This window comes from Canis lupus, chromosome 7 (assembly GCF_003254725.2).
Source record: "Canis lupus dingo isolate Sandy chromosome 7, ASM325472v2, whole genome shotgun sequence".
In the NCBI taxonomy this organism is placed as follows: domain Eukaryota; kingdom Metazoa; phylum Chordata; class Mammalia; order Carnivora; family Canidae; genus Canis; species Canis lupus.
In genome coordinates, this window is record NC_064249.1 from 76,353,295 (window position 1) to 76,369,698 (window position 16,404).

General features: G+C 41.4%; 1 protein-coding gene across 2 annotated transcripts in view; it reads right to left on the reverse strand.

The window, feature by feature from the left end:
* Window positions 1-16,404, reverse strand: part of PIEZO2 (piezo type mechanosensitive ion channel component 2) — a 441,806-nt gene that overhangs the window by 80,674 nt on the left and 344,728 nt on the right. The window contains exons 18-21 of one of the 2 annotated variants that reach the window (XM_049112946.1): window positions 16,291-16,332; window positions 10,560-10,592; window positions 9,975-10,198; window positions 7,819-7,979 (exon numbers count right to left, since the gene is read on the reverse strand). In XM_049112946.1, the coding sequence (XP_048968903.1) occupies window positions 7,819-7,979; window positions 9,975-10,198; window positions 10,560-10,592; window positions 16,291-16,332 (460 nt within the window). The remainder of the gene's footprint in view (window positions 1-7,818; window positions 7,980-9,974; window positions 10,199-10,559; window positions 10,593-16,290; window positions 16,333-16,404) is intronic. The other variant, XM_049112945.1, reaches the window with a different exon arrangement.

The window sequence follows — 16,404 nt, forward strand, 5'->3', positions numbered from 1 at the left end:
GGGGGGCACTTGACGGGATGAGCACTGGGTGTTATTCTGTATGTTGGCAAATTGAACACCAATAAAAAATAAATTTATTATTAAAAAAAAGGAAGGGACAGGTGACCACAAACCACTGGAAATTCTAAAGTTGAACACAGTGAACTGTAGCAGTAAATGAGGCTGGAGATATAGTTGGGATCCACACCAATGGACCCTTTTTAAACCATTCTATGGCCTAGGAACCCTCTGATAGACAGCCAACCCTTCCCGGTGAAAATCTTAAGGATAGATTTTCATTTTGTTGAAATAAGTATAACTGAAGAATGGAGAGGTCAGGAGACCGGATCACACGTACTACCAGGAGAACATGACCAGGGCCCAACTAGGGCAGTGGAGCAGAGATGGGGAGGAGTCATGGGTTTGAGATGGGAAGTAAAACTAGCTCAAGTTGTTGACTGAATGGCTTGATGGTGTGGACGTGGGGCTAAAGGAGGGGGTATAAGGAACGCCTCCCAGGTTTCTGGCTTGGGATCCAGAGCCCTGAGAGGATGATAGTGACACTATTGAGACAGGATCTTGGCTGGGGTAAGGGGCAGGCGTAAAGAGGGAAGGCAATGACTTCAACTTGGTTTTAGATCGTGCGTATGTGTTTATCAACTAGGTGAGATGTCTAATCATTTCCAATTGTTCTCCATAGCCAGCAGTTCATTGAACAATACAGAAGCACAGCCATCTTACTCATCCATGGAAAACACTCACGTGATTAAAATAATATCTAGATATTGATAAAATAAGGTCATAAGAACATTTACTATTGTCAGCATGAATTAATTAATACTGACACTAATTAGCACACACTCAATTGATACAATTCAACATATGGCAGTATGGTCACCTGATTTGCTGACAAAAACTACACAAGAAGCGAGGAGACAGGCGACAGTATTTAATTCTGTAATTTATTATCCACTATTTTTCTACTCAACTACTTGTCACTGTCCAGGCAAGGAACCTCTCTGGGAATGAAGTGCTGAAGTATTAGGGTATTAAGAACTGCCTTTCAGAATTAATTGAGGAGGAAAGAAATATTGCCCCGTGAACTCTACAGCACTCACAAACACAATAAATGTTACATTTTAACAAAATATTTTGATTGGCTAAGTGACTCTTTCTTAGTCATCAGCCAGTGTCACTTTAAGTGGGATATTTAAAAACATTTCTTTTCTCCTCAATTAATTCTGTATGCCACTTAAAGCTACTATGAAATTAAGTCTCTTAGTTATTCCTTTTAGTGTGCATTTAAGCCACTGAGTATAAAAACAGCACAATGAGTTCACAAAGAACTCTTGATCTTTTGAGTGTTAAAAAAAGATATATTAAGTCCTAACTAAGTTCAAGGTAACATATCCTATGTGAGTCCCTGGGCTCAAGAAACACATGGGGTAGTGCAAGTGAGAACTGTGTAGATGGCTCATGACAAAATGGTGGAGGGAGTATTTGCCTGGGCTGATGCCAGCTGGATGGCAGCACAGTCCAGGGTTAAGGAAAGACTATCCATGGGTGTTTGATCTAAACTGAGGCTGGAGGTGCAAATAGAAGTTAGCCAGACTGGGGAATTGCTGGTGTGAGGCCTTCTGGCAAGGGAGAGCATGGGGTGGACATCCTTGGAGTAGCAGTGTGATCAGGGTCGCTTTAGAGGGCTTTGGAATCCACCTAGGCTAGGGTGTCTAGGAAAGAAAGCAGTGAAGTGGTCCTGGGCCATAACCTATATGGGTCCTATATCTCATGTTTGTGAGGACAGAAAAGCTATTGAAAGTTTTTGAGTTGAGAATTAACATGATCATATTTATGCGCTGGAAAGACTATTCTGGCTGCGTGATGGAATACATATCAGCCAGAGAAGGGATTGGAGCAGGATTAGGCATATGGTCGAATAATCTAAAAGGGAAATTATGTGGAGGTAGGGGGCTCAGTTTTAGATATATTGAAGGTACTTTTGGGACACTCCAGGTCGAGGTCACTCATATCCAGTTGTCCCTTAGAGACACGGGCCTGGAATTCAAAGACCAGATGGGATGAAGACATAGATTTATGATTCTTGCATGTTGATGGTGAGTGAACCACAGGAGCTCATGAAACCACCCAGAGAAGGTCTAGAAGCAGAAAGGGGCTGCAGTTAGAACCTAGAGAAGAGAGGAGTTGGTGGGAAGAGAAGGAGCCCATGAATGAGGCAGAAGGGAGGGGCCAAGGAAGTACACTGTTCTGGAAGACAACAGAAGCTCTTCAAGGACAAGGAAATGACTGCCAATATCCAATGTCATTGGGAATTAAGTAAAATGAGGCCTCGCAGTTTTGGTGAGATGGGAAGACACAGACTCAGAGAAACACTATGCTTCCTCCAATATAAACATAGTTGATAATGGTCTTATCCTTTCCCCTGATGGTGGCAATCTTGTGAAATGTACTTGAAAAATTCACAAAAGACAAATATCTGGGCCCCAACCAACATCTGATGAATCAGAATTTCTAGGGAAATAGTTGGTCACCCACGCATCTAATAAGCATCCAGGTGATTTGTATTATCAAGAAATTTGGGGAAGTAATTTTATGTCATATGCCTTCCTTACAAAACACTTTTCCACAAATTGTCACTTTCTCTGAATATAAACTTGTAAGGCTTGAGGCCACCGCATTGAGAGAGGAACCCCTGAGAACTGTGGTCTCCACTATGGAGGGGCCAGCTGGCCTCTTCCCTCAGAGCATCTGCACCTCAGTGAGCGCCTCCACACTCAACCACAACCCTGCTTGACACACCCACCCCCTTGTACCCATAGCCTCCTGGGGGCACCTCTAATGTGGCTTTTGTTTGATTTGCCAGCCATGACCACCAGACTGCGCACTGAGGCAAGAAATGTGTCTTTCATGCCTTTGTGCCAGCATCTAGCACAGGATAAACATTCAGTTTATGGCAACTTAGTTTAAGTGCATAATAAAGGCCAAATGAATGGTTACTGAGTGTGAAAATAAGAAAACACCAACTGACATGAGGGGAGAATCTCAAGCTTGCGAAGATGTTTTATTTATTTCCTCCAGCCAGTAAACAATTACTGAGCCTCTACAATAGGCCAGGCCCCATAGGAGCTGCTCAGGATGCTAAAATAAGGTGTGATCCCTTCCTCAAAGAATAACCAGATCTCTCAGAACTTTCTAGGAACCTTTGAAATTAGAAACGTAGTTGTATATAAAAAAAGATGACAATGTCACATGTATTTAAAATCTAGGTCCTTCCAAAGTGGTGTCACTCTAGTAAGAGCTGCTGATGTAAAAGAAAGGCCTCTATAACAAATTATTTCTCATGCTTCTTCTTCCTTAGATGCCCATGATAGCCTTGGAGAGGTTTAACGTTTGACCCGAGAATTTTAATAAAATGACCCGAGAAATGACCCTGAAAGTTTGTGAAAACAAGCAGCCTTGCTGATAAGGATGATTTCACTGAGGTTGTTGACTTTGTTCTCATTTTGCCATTTACTGATCAGAAAATTTTTTAAAAAGATTTTATTTTTTATTTGAGAGAGAGAGAGTGAGCATGAGCAAAGGGAGAGGCAGAGGGAGAGAGAAAGGGAGAAGCAGACTCCCCACTGAACAGGGAGCCTGATTCAGGGCTCAATCTCAGGACTCTGGGATCACAACCCTGAGCTGAAGGCAGACATTTAATTTATCGAGCCACCCAGGTGCCCCATGTTGTCATTTTTGAGAGAAGATATCTTTTATGCCAATCAAAGTGAATAAGCTATGAATAGAAAATATATGAGGCAAATGTCATCACTGATAGGCGTCTCTGGTTGAGGATAAACCAAGCCTTCAAAGCAGAAGGGGCCCCTGCGGGTATAAATCAGCACCTCAGAGGCACAATGTCAGAGGCTGCTGGTCACAGGTGAACAATGCCCCTGTAATTGTGCAGTTTAGCTCCCTCCCAGCCCATACCCATGAGAAGACACTCGCCTTTGTTATAAGCAGATATGATTCAGATGCATCCTAGCCTGGATTTGGCACGTGGCTCCTTCTAAGAGTCGGTGTTTGTCTTTCTTTCCCAACTGTACTTAGTATAGAAAGTGTTCAGTTGAGGCCTCATGAGGCACCAAGTTAGAACCCATAGAGGCAAAACATTCCAAAATGAGGTGCTAGCCAGCTCTGAAGAAATTTCAAATCAAAACAGTTGATGGGAAACTGCTTAGAGGTCTTTTAAAGCTCTCTTGGGGGGCAGAAAAGGGTCAAGATGGTGAAGGTGACAGGAGGGAGTGTCAGGAAATTTCTCTGTAGAGGGCGCTTCTGTTAGTCCCCTCCTCCCACGAGGTGATGGGGAAGGGAGGACAGGATGCTGCCATTCTCTACCCAAATCCCAAGCGAGGAGCTTCAAGCAGCACCATGCAGAGATGCTAATCTGTGTACTCTGGACACTGATGTCCAACTTCAGTCAGAAAATTGGGCTGGCAGGGGTTTGGTGACAAGGCACAGGAGTTGCTTCATTGGGAGCCATAGACATTAGCAGAATTACAGGCTGTGTGAGTGTTGCCATTAGACCTGAAGCAGGAAAGAGGGAGTGCCCGGAGCTGTCCTAAGTCTTGCTCAGGGACACTGTCTACAGGGGTGAAGAGACTCCGACAGAAAAGGTCAGGAGGAGCAGATGCTGGGAAACTAGGGGCTAGAGGAGCCCCATGAGAGAAAAGGAAGATTTAATCAGCTCCAGGCCAGTGTGAGGCCATCCAAAGAAAACACACCACCATTCCCCGCCCGAGGCTATGGTCTAGCCCAGAGCTGGGGGTGGGTGGGTAAGAGGCTTATAACAGAAGTTATATCACTGGAAAGGAGGGCAGAGGAGGAGGCAGTGAGGGAGGTGTACATGAGAAATGAAGAAATAAATGAAATCTTAAAAAAAAAAAAAGAAATCACTAGAAGAGGGAACTCTTCTACCTGGTAAGAGGTCAGAGTTTAGGTGTTGGTAAGGATGTAGAGAAAGGGGAACCTTCTTGCCTTGTTGGTGGGAATGCAAACTGGTGCAGCTACTCCAGAAAATAGTATAGAGGGTCCTCAAAAAGTAAAAAGAATAGAACTACCCTATGATCCAGCAATTACACTACTAAGTATTTACCCTAAGAATACAAAAACACTAATTCAAAGGGATATATGTACCCTGATGTTCACGGCTGCACTACCTACAATGCAGCCTAATTATTGAAATAGACCAAGTATCCATCAACTAATGAGTGGATATAGAAGATGTGATATCTATCTATCTACCTATCTCTATCTATCATCCATCTATCATATATATATATATAAAACTATTATTCAGCCATAAAAAAGAATGAAATCTTGCCATTTTGAATGATGTGGATGGAGCTAGAGTATTATGCTAAGCGATATAAGTCAGTGAGAGAAAGACAAGACTCATACAATTTCACTAACATGGGAATTTAGGAAACAAAACAATTGAGCAAAGGGAAATGAGAGAGAGAGAGAGAGAGAGAGAGAAGTGCAAGACAAGAAAAAGACTTTTAACTATAGAGAACATATTGATGGTCACCAGAGGGGAGGAAGTGGGGGATAGGTGTAATAGGTGATGAGGATTGAGGAGCGCACTTCTGATGAGTATTGGGTGATGTATGGAAGTGCCAAATCACTATATTGTTCACCAAAAACTAATATCACACTGTATGTTAACTAACTGGAATTTAAATAAAAACTTAAAAAAAAATAAAAACTAAAGCCATTTCTATCTTCATGTGAAAAAAAAAGAGATCAGAGTTTGGTTCTTTTTTGTGACTGGACAAGTCTAATTAACGAAGAGAGATTCTGTTCACTATCTGACATAATTATAGGACTTTCTATTACCTAGGAATGATCAGAAAGTGTTTTTCATTCAGGGGCTCGGAGAAAACTTTCTCTGTAGGATACATTTTCAAGGGACATTAGAGGTCCGAAATAAAATGGTTTTTATGATTACATCCCATGTGTTCTGATCCCTTGATACTCCAGTGATGTTAATAAGAATCAGCGATGAAGGGAAGCTCAGAGACCAAAGTCAGTGCTCAGAGAGGAGAGACCCCATGATGTCCAAGTATCACACAGGAACTCACCCTCCGGGGCCAGAAACCCCTCATGCAGGTGGGATAACAACATGTGAACCTACAGTGACACACTTCGAGGTTAACCTTCTCACAAAGGGATTCTGGAAGATGTTAGCAGCAGTGGGAGCAGTATTTCTTTGATGCATGAGTCTCTGATGTGTTTTAAAGTTATAGGAGAAAGAGATGGAGTTAGGAAGGAAAATTCTGGAAGATTGCACAATGTATGAATCCTAGAGAAGGGAATGGTCATATGCCATCAAAGGCCTTTTTCCCAATTGTATAGCAGCCAATTGTATAGCAGGGTGAACAGACCATGATCCCTTATCTTGATACTCTATTAACTATAGACTAATTCTCAGGACTCATTAGGATGATTTTAACAAATTTATGCCTCCCTTTCATTTAGGATTTGTATGAAAGTGGTATCATTTAACTTTTTCTTTCTCTTTCTAAACTTTGTAGGATGAATTTCAGAAAGTGGATTTTCTATGCCCTACTCACACTAATTTCTTTCATTTGATGCCCCTTTCCATCATATAATTGTCTTCTCTGCAATAACTTCTCATGCCATCCAAAGACGTGTGTGTACATTTGATTTGGTTAATTCTGAAATGGCCTTTGCTATTTTTTAGCCAAATGCTTTCTCTTGCCCTTCTTCATTGCTCTTTAATACTCTGACCCTCAAATTCTTTCTGAATTGGCCAATTTACCTCTATAGTTAAAATGCTTAAACATCTTTATCTTCAGTGAATACACATAGCAGGCTAGATTTTAATTCTAATTAATGTGTAGACTGTTAACAGTAGAACATATGTCTCTTTTTGCTATAAATCTCACAGGTAGTTTCTGTTTTTGTTTTCACCTGGCAGCAATCATAGATCCATTCCAGATGGTTTGTGTGAAATGGAGAAAGTCCTAGTTTAGACTGGGGAGCTCAAATTAAGGTTCATCCCTTAGTTACCTACTCGTGAATATTTTAGGTTTGTAGTGTTGTAGTTGTAATATGTTGTTATGATTTAACTTTTTAAAAATTAGAGGCCGGAGCTCCCTGACTCAATTTTTAGAGGGCAAAGACTCTTTGAATTGTCACTCAAAATTAGTCCAGAAAAATGAGAAATATGTGTAAATTATCTCCTGAATAAATTGAAATTGAGCTAATCTCTCCATAGTAAGCATCAAATAATTGTTGGCTAAATGATGTCTCTCCTCTTTCCAGATAAGAAAACAGAACTGCAATACAATACAATGTTGAAGCACTGTGTCTTGTCTCAAAATATCCAATAATAAACAAGGTGAACTCCGGCACAGATTTGTATTAAATTTGGGAAGCTGAGTTTACACCAGTGGTAACATAAACTGGAATATTATTATTTTCCTCAAAAAGAGTTTGTGCACAGGTAGTGCAGAAGCACAGCCTGCTCTCACACAATTCAACTGAAGACTCAATGAAAATAAGTAACCTTTGTGATATGATGAAGCCAATCAGGAACTAAGCCAGGAGCATCTTTCTCCCCTTCTTTCTTTCCCACTTCTAAGGACAACTGTCCTTTGTTTTTTTGCATGTCAAAGTATATGTGCTGTCTTAGGGGTTTGGTGTTCTAATGTGATAGGAATTTCATTTAAAATAAAATCGTGGACAGTTGGAAAAGGAAAATGATGACCCGCTGTGGTTTTATTTGGCCTGACGATACAACAAATGTTCACTTGCCTCTTTCACAGAAACCCAGATAATGTACGATGAAACAATTTTGATGATATGCAACTCCAAAATCCACCACATGAACACCTGCAGCTTGTGAAAATACTCCAGGAATTTTAAGAAGAGCACAGTGAGGCGGTCAATCACCAGATGCCATTTGTTTCTTAAATCTGCAAAATAGTAAATTCACCCAAGTGCATAAAATGTTGTGGGTTTTTTTTCATTATTATTTAAAGCAGATCTTATAACATTCAGATTGGAATGAGAAGCTGTAAAGTAGTAGTAGTGAATGAATTCTAAGAATATCGAAATCTGGAGGAAGAGTGGTCTAAAAATCCCATATCATAATGATTTAGACATCACGCACTGAGACTCTGAGGGACAAGGTTGCTTTCATTAAATGAGTGTGAAGAATAATTTTGAGCTTATTTATTCTTAAGGCTGAGCTATAATTCCATAATTTCTTGGGAATATTAGGTAACTGAGATCCCTCTAAATGACATTTTTCTTGTCAAAACCATGCTTCCATAAGTTCTAGTTCCTTCAGAAGCTTAAAGGGAGTGGATAAACTCTCCATTCACCCCAGAGGAGCCAGCAGCTAGAGCCTGCTCCTTGTTGCAACTGAGAGTGAACAGAGAGTCTGAATGACCCAGGCCCAGTTCATGAAATGTGGTCAAACTCACTTTAATCATAATTTTTGATCAAATGAATCATTTCCTTCTTTCCACCTTGTGCTAAGTGGTAAAATTTTGCAGACTGGGGTCATGCTTCTGTGTAGAGGGGCTGTCCCAGTTCATGTGAATAGAAGTCATGACAGAACTATTTTGTGGAATCACCACATCACCATATGTGTAAACAAAAGCTCACGAGCCTAGACAGATAAGGCTTTAAGTAGTTTCTTCTTCACATGACTGGGAGGGTTGTAGCAGTTATTGTACCTGGTTCTAAAAGTTTCAATAACATTTCAGACATCGTGAAAAATGCTTATTTACGAAGTGACACAGACAATAGTTGATACAAAGATTTCAGTCCTAACTGAGAATAATTTAGAGGTATAGATGGCAAATGTATGAGGGAGTGCCAGGGCAAAGTGCAATCCAATTTTTGGTGAAATCCTATTAGTAAAGCTCAGACCTTCATGAAGTACTTGGCTAAATCTTAGTCCTAAGTGTTTGGTCTCACTAAGCGCAGTTCTCCTTTACCCAGAGAAACAGCCATTCCTTAGATATGGGAAGCGTAGTTCTGGGCCTCTCTCAGGGTCTTCTGAGATGAGGGGTGAAAAGGCATCATGTTTGGGGGAATTTGCCTTGGGAGGGATTTTCTGCCTTGTGCTTTTACGTCTTCTAATCCTTTAAAGCACAGAACACCAGCAAAGACAAGCGCAGGACTCCACAGTCGTGGACTCACAACACCATCCCCAAGGCTACTCAGTCTTGTTCCTCCCGTACTGTCTGGGAGCTGCTCACCAGACCAAGCACCCCGCCTTCTCTGCTGTCAGATAAGGCGTCCTGATCATCACGGAGGTCCAGTTCTCATTGTGCCCTATTAAACGTTATTTCAAGTCTATGAAGGAAAATAGAAAAAGGAGCCTAAAGAATCAAAAGGGAAAAATTGAAACTAACAATGACAACAAAAATACCTCTAGGAGTTGGTTTGACATAATAATGATCCCATCACTCATTTGCTCCTCCAGTTCCCAGGTCCTGAAACATTAGGACCAAATTATAAATGTGTTCTTAATGACTAGTTCCCAGACTGGGATTTTTGGGATCTTTGAGAATGCATTTGAAAAAGCCCTGTTGAGAATGTTCTCAAATTCTACACAGCTGTCTGCCTCCGCTGCTGGTAGGAGATGTCCTTGCTCAGGTTTCAGACAGCACAGCTCAGAGCCACAGCTCCCCGGGCCTGGCCCAGACAACCTCTGGCAGATCAGAATCCAGGATCCATAGCTGAGGATCAGCTCTCTTCTTCTACATCAGAATCACAAGGAAATGATGGGAGCAATTGGAACCAAATGTTGTTAACTATAACAACCAAAAGACCACACCCCAATTTTTATTTCATGGACTGGATCAAATCTATATCCACCTGGGAACAAGTCCGATTCATTCACTGGGTCTGTCAGCCAGGATTTTCTGAGTAGCTACTGATAGTGGGTGGATTACCTGAGGTCTCTTCCTCTTCCTCTTCCTCCTCCTCCTCCTCTTCCTCCTCTTCTTCCTCCTCCTCCTCGCTGTCTTTTCCAAGCTCAGCCTTCTCAGCCTTTTCAGGGCATCCCTCTGGTTTGTCCTCCCTAGGCTCAGCCAGCTTCTTTAGGTCCGGCTTGTCCAGGCTGGCGGTCAGATTCATCATGGCAAGGTCCGGAAGGCTTCCTTCAGGGTGCGCCAGTCTGTTGGCAGAGAGCAGGGAAGTCAAGAGAGGAAAGAGCCCTGGGAGAGATGTGAATGAGGGGCAAGTAAAAGGAGGATAAATAAAAATGAAAATCAGTGCATGTACAGAGGCCTTGCAATGTGGGGTTGTTAGCATCTTGTCACTTTTTTTTTTTAAGCTCTTTCTAAAAACAAACTGTAAACTCAGTTAGGTCTTGTTAGCTTTTCCAATTCAGGTTCTAGTGATTAGTCAGTAATGAGAGCTATTGACACCTAAACTTGACATTTTTCCCGGAGGAGAAAATGGTCAGAGTTTAGGATGTAGAAGCATGAAATGGCATCATGTAGAGCAAGCATTTCATGGCTTCACGGGGGACTTACTCATTTTGGTGGATTGGTAATTTTTTCTTGATGCTGCTCAAAGTAATTGAAATAGAAAGGAAAAAAAAGGAGATGAGAACAGAAGAATTATAAGGAATGTCAGAGATCACACATCATGCTACATATCATCCACTATTGCATTCCTGTATGCCGGTTGCAGTACGTCCTAATGCCAAGTGCATTCCAGGATGGCATCAATAGCGTGCTTTTGCTATGAACCCTAGGCTTGGCGACTGAATTGAGAGTGGATTGGACTGCAGATCATAAAGGGGAGAACATATAGACAACAGAGGCAAATCACAACATGCTTTTTAGTAACGCGGAAAACCATCTCACAAGAATCCAGTCATTCACACTCTCAATAGATTTTTAAAAAATTGTTCTTAAGTAATGTGTAATCACAGTCAACCATTGTATAGACTCATCCCACTCTGCCGTCATTTGAAGCGTATGCAGTGGAAGCGAAATGCTTTCAGGAGTAAGAAGTTTGCATCACGTCCCCAGCCCGCGGGCACCGGTGTTGATCACGGGAGGGTGTGTGACAGCCTGGGTGAGGCACAGGGACACAGTTTCACTGAGCCCGGACAGCAGCCGGAGCATTACAGCTTATTTCATATTGCACAATAACAAGTAGCATCTTCCTCCTAAATTGTTAAAAGTATATCTTTTTACTCATAGCCAATTTGAAGGAACATTTGTGGGTAATAAATATCAGGGAAAGATGTACTGGAAATCCCGATAGTCTTCTCCATTTGTAATGATAAGTGTATACGTTTCAGCCTGGTTGTAACAGGAGGGACAAATAATGATGTTATCCTATCTGTATAATTGTGAGCTCTGAGTATATTATCTAACCCTTCTGAAATTCACTTTTTTCTTCAATAAAATGAGTAAGTTTGGCTAGATAAAAATCTAAGCTTACTTGCAACTCATCGATTTTATATTTGAAACCTACCTATGATGCTGGGTAACTGTTGCAATGAATCCGCATCATTCTTAGACTTTTAGAGCTTTTATAATCCAAAATTAATTCCTTTTCACAGTGTCCACCAGGTAAATTATAGAATGCGGAAACAATTAAACAAGGAAAGAATGTCTTGAGGATGGTTCCACGTTGGTAGGAGTTACCACGACATACTACTTTTTTATTTTCCAAAGCTAGTCGCTTCACCCTCCTATATTTGGGAAAGTACCCCCTGGCCTCTCCTGAAACTCCAAGGCCATATTTTACACCCCAGCACTGCATGTCAAATCTCAGAGGACATACATGCTGTTCCTACTTCGCTAGGACTCTGCATATAAGGTGATATTAAATGTAAAAGCAGTCATGTGTCACACAATTGTAATATTCATATGATGCATTCTCTAAGTGAGAAGATATTTTTCATTATGACATTTGGTGGCGGCATGATCATCTCGGAGTGCATTTCTATCATCTACATCGGTAACTGCTGTGACTCAGTACTGACAAGGAAAACAGCTTGCCAAGAATTAGAGCTAATTTGTGAGATGAAATTTACAGAGATGAGGCTGTTTCTGAAGCTGCCACTCTAGCTACATAACAAAAAGTCCTCAAGCAAAGAGGCCCCCAGAGTGTCTTTCCATAGGTGGAGCATATTAAGGGGAGATAAGCCAATGAAAAGATCAAAGAAAAACACTGGAATAAACCGTGTGGAAGCATGTCCAGAAGATGGCCTTCTGGAAACTTGTAATAGTCTAAGAGAGATCTGGGACTAAATAAGGCTGGGGAGAGAAGATAACCGAATATCTGTGTCTGAGCCAAGTACCTGTGCATTTCCCTCTGACATAATCCTTATAAGGAAACCAGGCCTGTGATACCTGGATGCCTTCTGGACCAGTCTAACCTTGGGAGCTTGTAATGGATGGGAGAGAAAAAAGGGAAGATCTGTATCAGGCTGGAACTTACTAGAGTCTAGGAGTCTGTTAATAGAGAAACTACATGAAAAAAAATCTGTGTGCATAAAACGTGTACAGATGAAAATATTTCTAGTGCCTGATTGGAGTTTACAATTTGAAAGAGAACACCTGTGTATATATGCTTTCATTTTTCTTCCATTTTTTTCATAGCAATTTTTTGAAGGCAATACAAAATAATGTTAAAGCATGCTCATTGGAAAGATTCAGATTCAAACCTCAAGTAGAACTTACTAGCAGGATGATTTAGCAAAACTCCATACCCTGCCCCTAAGTCTCAGTCTGTTGATCTGTAAAATGCAATAATAGCGCCTACTTCACAGGAGGCTGTGAAAACTAAGGTGACTTCTGTTAAGCTCTTAAAGAAGTGCTTAGTACACAGGGACTATTTTTAAAGAACCATCTGCTAATGACAGATTTTCATGTACTGCTTTGATAATTGTATCACAAAGAGGCGGAATTAGAAACATGCTTTTGCAAGGGACCACAGCACACTGGACACTGAGGCAGATGCTCAACCCAGACTATAACTTTGTCATCAGCACATTCTTAACAGAATTGGTGTATGACAATGGCCATTGGGAAGAAAAAGAGCCAATGTTTCTTCCTTAGGAGTCTGTCTCCATCACTTTGAACCTGCACTCCCTGCAGTCTGCCCACCAACCAGCTCCCACTACTGCATTTGATGAGGTGGGGCAGAGGCGGAGGTGGGGCCATCTGCACCACGGGGAGTTCATGGACAGAACCAGCCTTCAGTTTGCCATTAATGAACAGCTGGCCCGAAGCTCCTGGAAAGCCTGTGTGCCTCAATTTAGCTATTTCCCCTCAGTAGTAAATTTTAAAAAGGGATCCTGGTTTTTCAAAAGATAAATTAGCAACCATGCTCCCTAAAACTCACAATACTGGTAATTCTGTGCTGAACTTCATGTGCAAATTACCTAATCTGCACTTGAAGGAAATTTACAAATAGACATGGTGATGAACTGGATTCTCAGAAAACTTCCTCCCCTACTCCCTTAAAGTATACCTTTTTGCATGCCTTTCCCCCTATGGAGTTCATTTTCTTTTCTTTTGCATTATCTTTATCCATTCCTATAACTTCCTTGCCTTGCTTTTATGATGTTCCAGGCTCTGAGCTGTAAGCCTCTCACTGGCCATTTCTCCTTTTGCATTCTAACAAAGCAGGTGATGTTCTTTTTGTGCTGTCACTCACTTTTTCCTTCTGCATGCACAGCTTTCTTTATATGGTTCTTTATATGGTCCTCCTGGTGTACCTTTCTCTGTTTGTATCTACATAATATTATTCTAATTATAGTTCTGGGGACTCTTCCTTTGAGGGCAGAAAGCCAGTCTTAACTCTCTTGGGCTCCCTTGCACAATACAGCACTGGGCTTGGTATACAATGTGACTCATTGAATGTTTGATCAATGGATTCTATGCCCTGGATAGGCATTCTTATTTGAAACAGAAGACACAAATCAAAATGTCATCAGTCACCCACTATCCTCACCAATCCTACTTCACACTTTGTTAGGCCATGTCTAAATTTTAATCAACCCTGAAGTTGAATGTAGGTACACCTTCTCTTTCATCTAGAACTCCCATTTACAAACACAGTATTCTCCTTATGAAATAACACTGAGCTGGGCAACCCCGGTGGCGCAGCAGTTTAGCACCGCCTGCAGCCCAGGGTGTGATCCTGGAGACCCTGGATCAAGTCCCACATCAGGCTCTCTGCATGGAGCCTGCTTCTCCCTCTGCCTGTGTCTCTGCTACTCTCTCTCTGCATCTCTATGAATAAATAAATAAAATATTTAAAAAAAACACTGAGCATACAAGGAAGAAATTATGGTAGAAAGAAAGCTTACTTAACAAAAGGATTGACTTAACTATTTTCCTCAAAACATCAAAGCAGGTCCTATTCAAAATTGGACATGGTTTACACACAGCTTTTCAGAAGCACGGTGAGGGGATAGTTTATTGGGTTACATCTTCCGTGGGCAATAACTCTGGCCTTTCTTAATATGTCAGCATTCAGACAAAAACAAAGATTCTACTGCAAAGAAGATAGTGTAACAGTGGAATGTTTTGAGCTTTTAATTATTTTATATGACTCAGGATCTTGATCATTCTAAGAATTCCTGAGTGCATTCCCTCCTTGGCCTTGTGACTTGGGTTAACAGACATGGATAGGCTTTCTCTCAAGAGAGAAGTCTGAGATAACTGGAGCCATGACTTGTGCCAACCTCTGCTGTTGGAACCCCTCAAACCAACTCCTGCCTTCTTAGGTGTCCCAGCTGTGTTCTCATATAGCCAGTGGTAAATACTTTATGGGAAGAAACAGTGAGAGATAGAAAGAGATAGATGAACAAGAGAAAAGGGAGAGGGAACGGGATGGATGGAGGGAGATAGGAGTGAAGGGAAGTGAGGGAGAGAGGGAAAGGGGGAGAGAGATTGAGGGAGAAGATCCTTATGTTTGGAAAGATAAAATTTCAATAGTTGCTCAAGATCTCCAGCTGGAGTCTTTATCTTGCTTCTCTGCCTGCCAGCTAAAAACCTGAGCTTGGCTCCTCTCTCCCAGGCTACTGACAAAACTGGCTCCCAAAGGAACCAGCCAGTCCTCATTCCCTCCTTCAGTGATCTGCACAGTGATGCAATAATTTTTCACACTTCTTTCTGGAAGTTTTGGCTTCCAGGGTTTGCTACTTGGTCGTCAGCCCTGGGATTATCCTTAAGAGAAAAGTGAATGCAATAGAGACCAACAGTTCTTTCAAAGGGTTGCTTTGTTAATTGGATTAATTGCAAAATATATGTTTCTATGGCCTAAATTACTGGCTTTATTGCAAATGATGTAAAGTTATAGGAGTGGATATTTTAATTCACCTATTTCATAAAGTCAGGGCAGCTTTAGTAAATTAGATCCCAAGGACATAATTCTCCTTACTCTTTGGGAAGTTGAGGATAACTCTGCAAACAATACTTATCAAAGTTTACTCTTTATTATGTGTGGTCATTTGCATGTTTTATCTCCCCAGCTGGGTGATGTGGCTCTAAGGTAGTGCCCATTTCTGCATCTTTTGTGAAATCTGGTGATGTAAAAGATCTTTCTTCAATACACTGATATTTCAAGTAAAGGTATATTTGAAGAAACTGATGTCTTAATTTTCTTTTAACCATATATTGTTGTGACTATTATCACTTCATTCAGGAAATAACTGCCAAGGGTCAACTGAAGGGTGAGGCCCGGAGGTAGGTGATATGTGGACACCATGGTGAATTATACCAGGGACTCCAGGCCTGAGGAGCTGACGTCTCTGGCAAGGGAGATAAGACAGGCAGGCAGAGGACTGTACAGCAAGTGTCAGAAGGCAGCAATAATAGAGTGCTGTGGAAATTCAGAGGAAGGGCAGATTACTTTCAGCGAGGAAAGTTGGCATTTGTGGGCAGGTTTGTGGAGGAGGTGGTTCTTGAGCTGAGCTCTTGATGATGTGTTCAAGAGGGTGATAAACTCTTAGGCAAGCCTTGAACCAATTTACCAAATAATGATATTAACGGGGCATATGTTTGAACCAAGACCAAAGGCCAAGCACCAGCTGAAGACCCTCCGCAACCTCCAAATCCACTTGCAGCGCCATTCAGGATAAATACCCAATGGTTTGGTTGGCAAAATACATCCATGAGCATACCTGTCCACTGTCTGATGACATCATTTCTCATTTATAAAACAGCAAAGTGTTTACCAAACCAAGAGACCATTAAAAAAAAAAAACTAGAGAGAAAACATTGAAGTACCCACCTATTTATTATTAGATATACGCGCCCATTGACTTTGGCATGGCTACGAGGTGAGAGATGGAAGCACAAGGTGGCATGTGGTGGTGATGGGGAGACAGGCAGGAGAGAGAAAGAG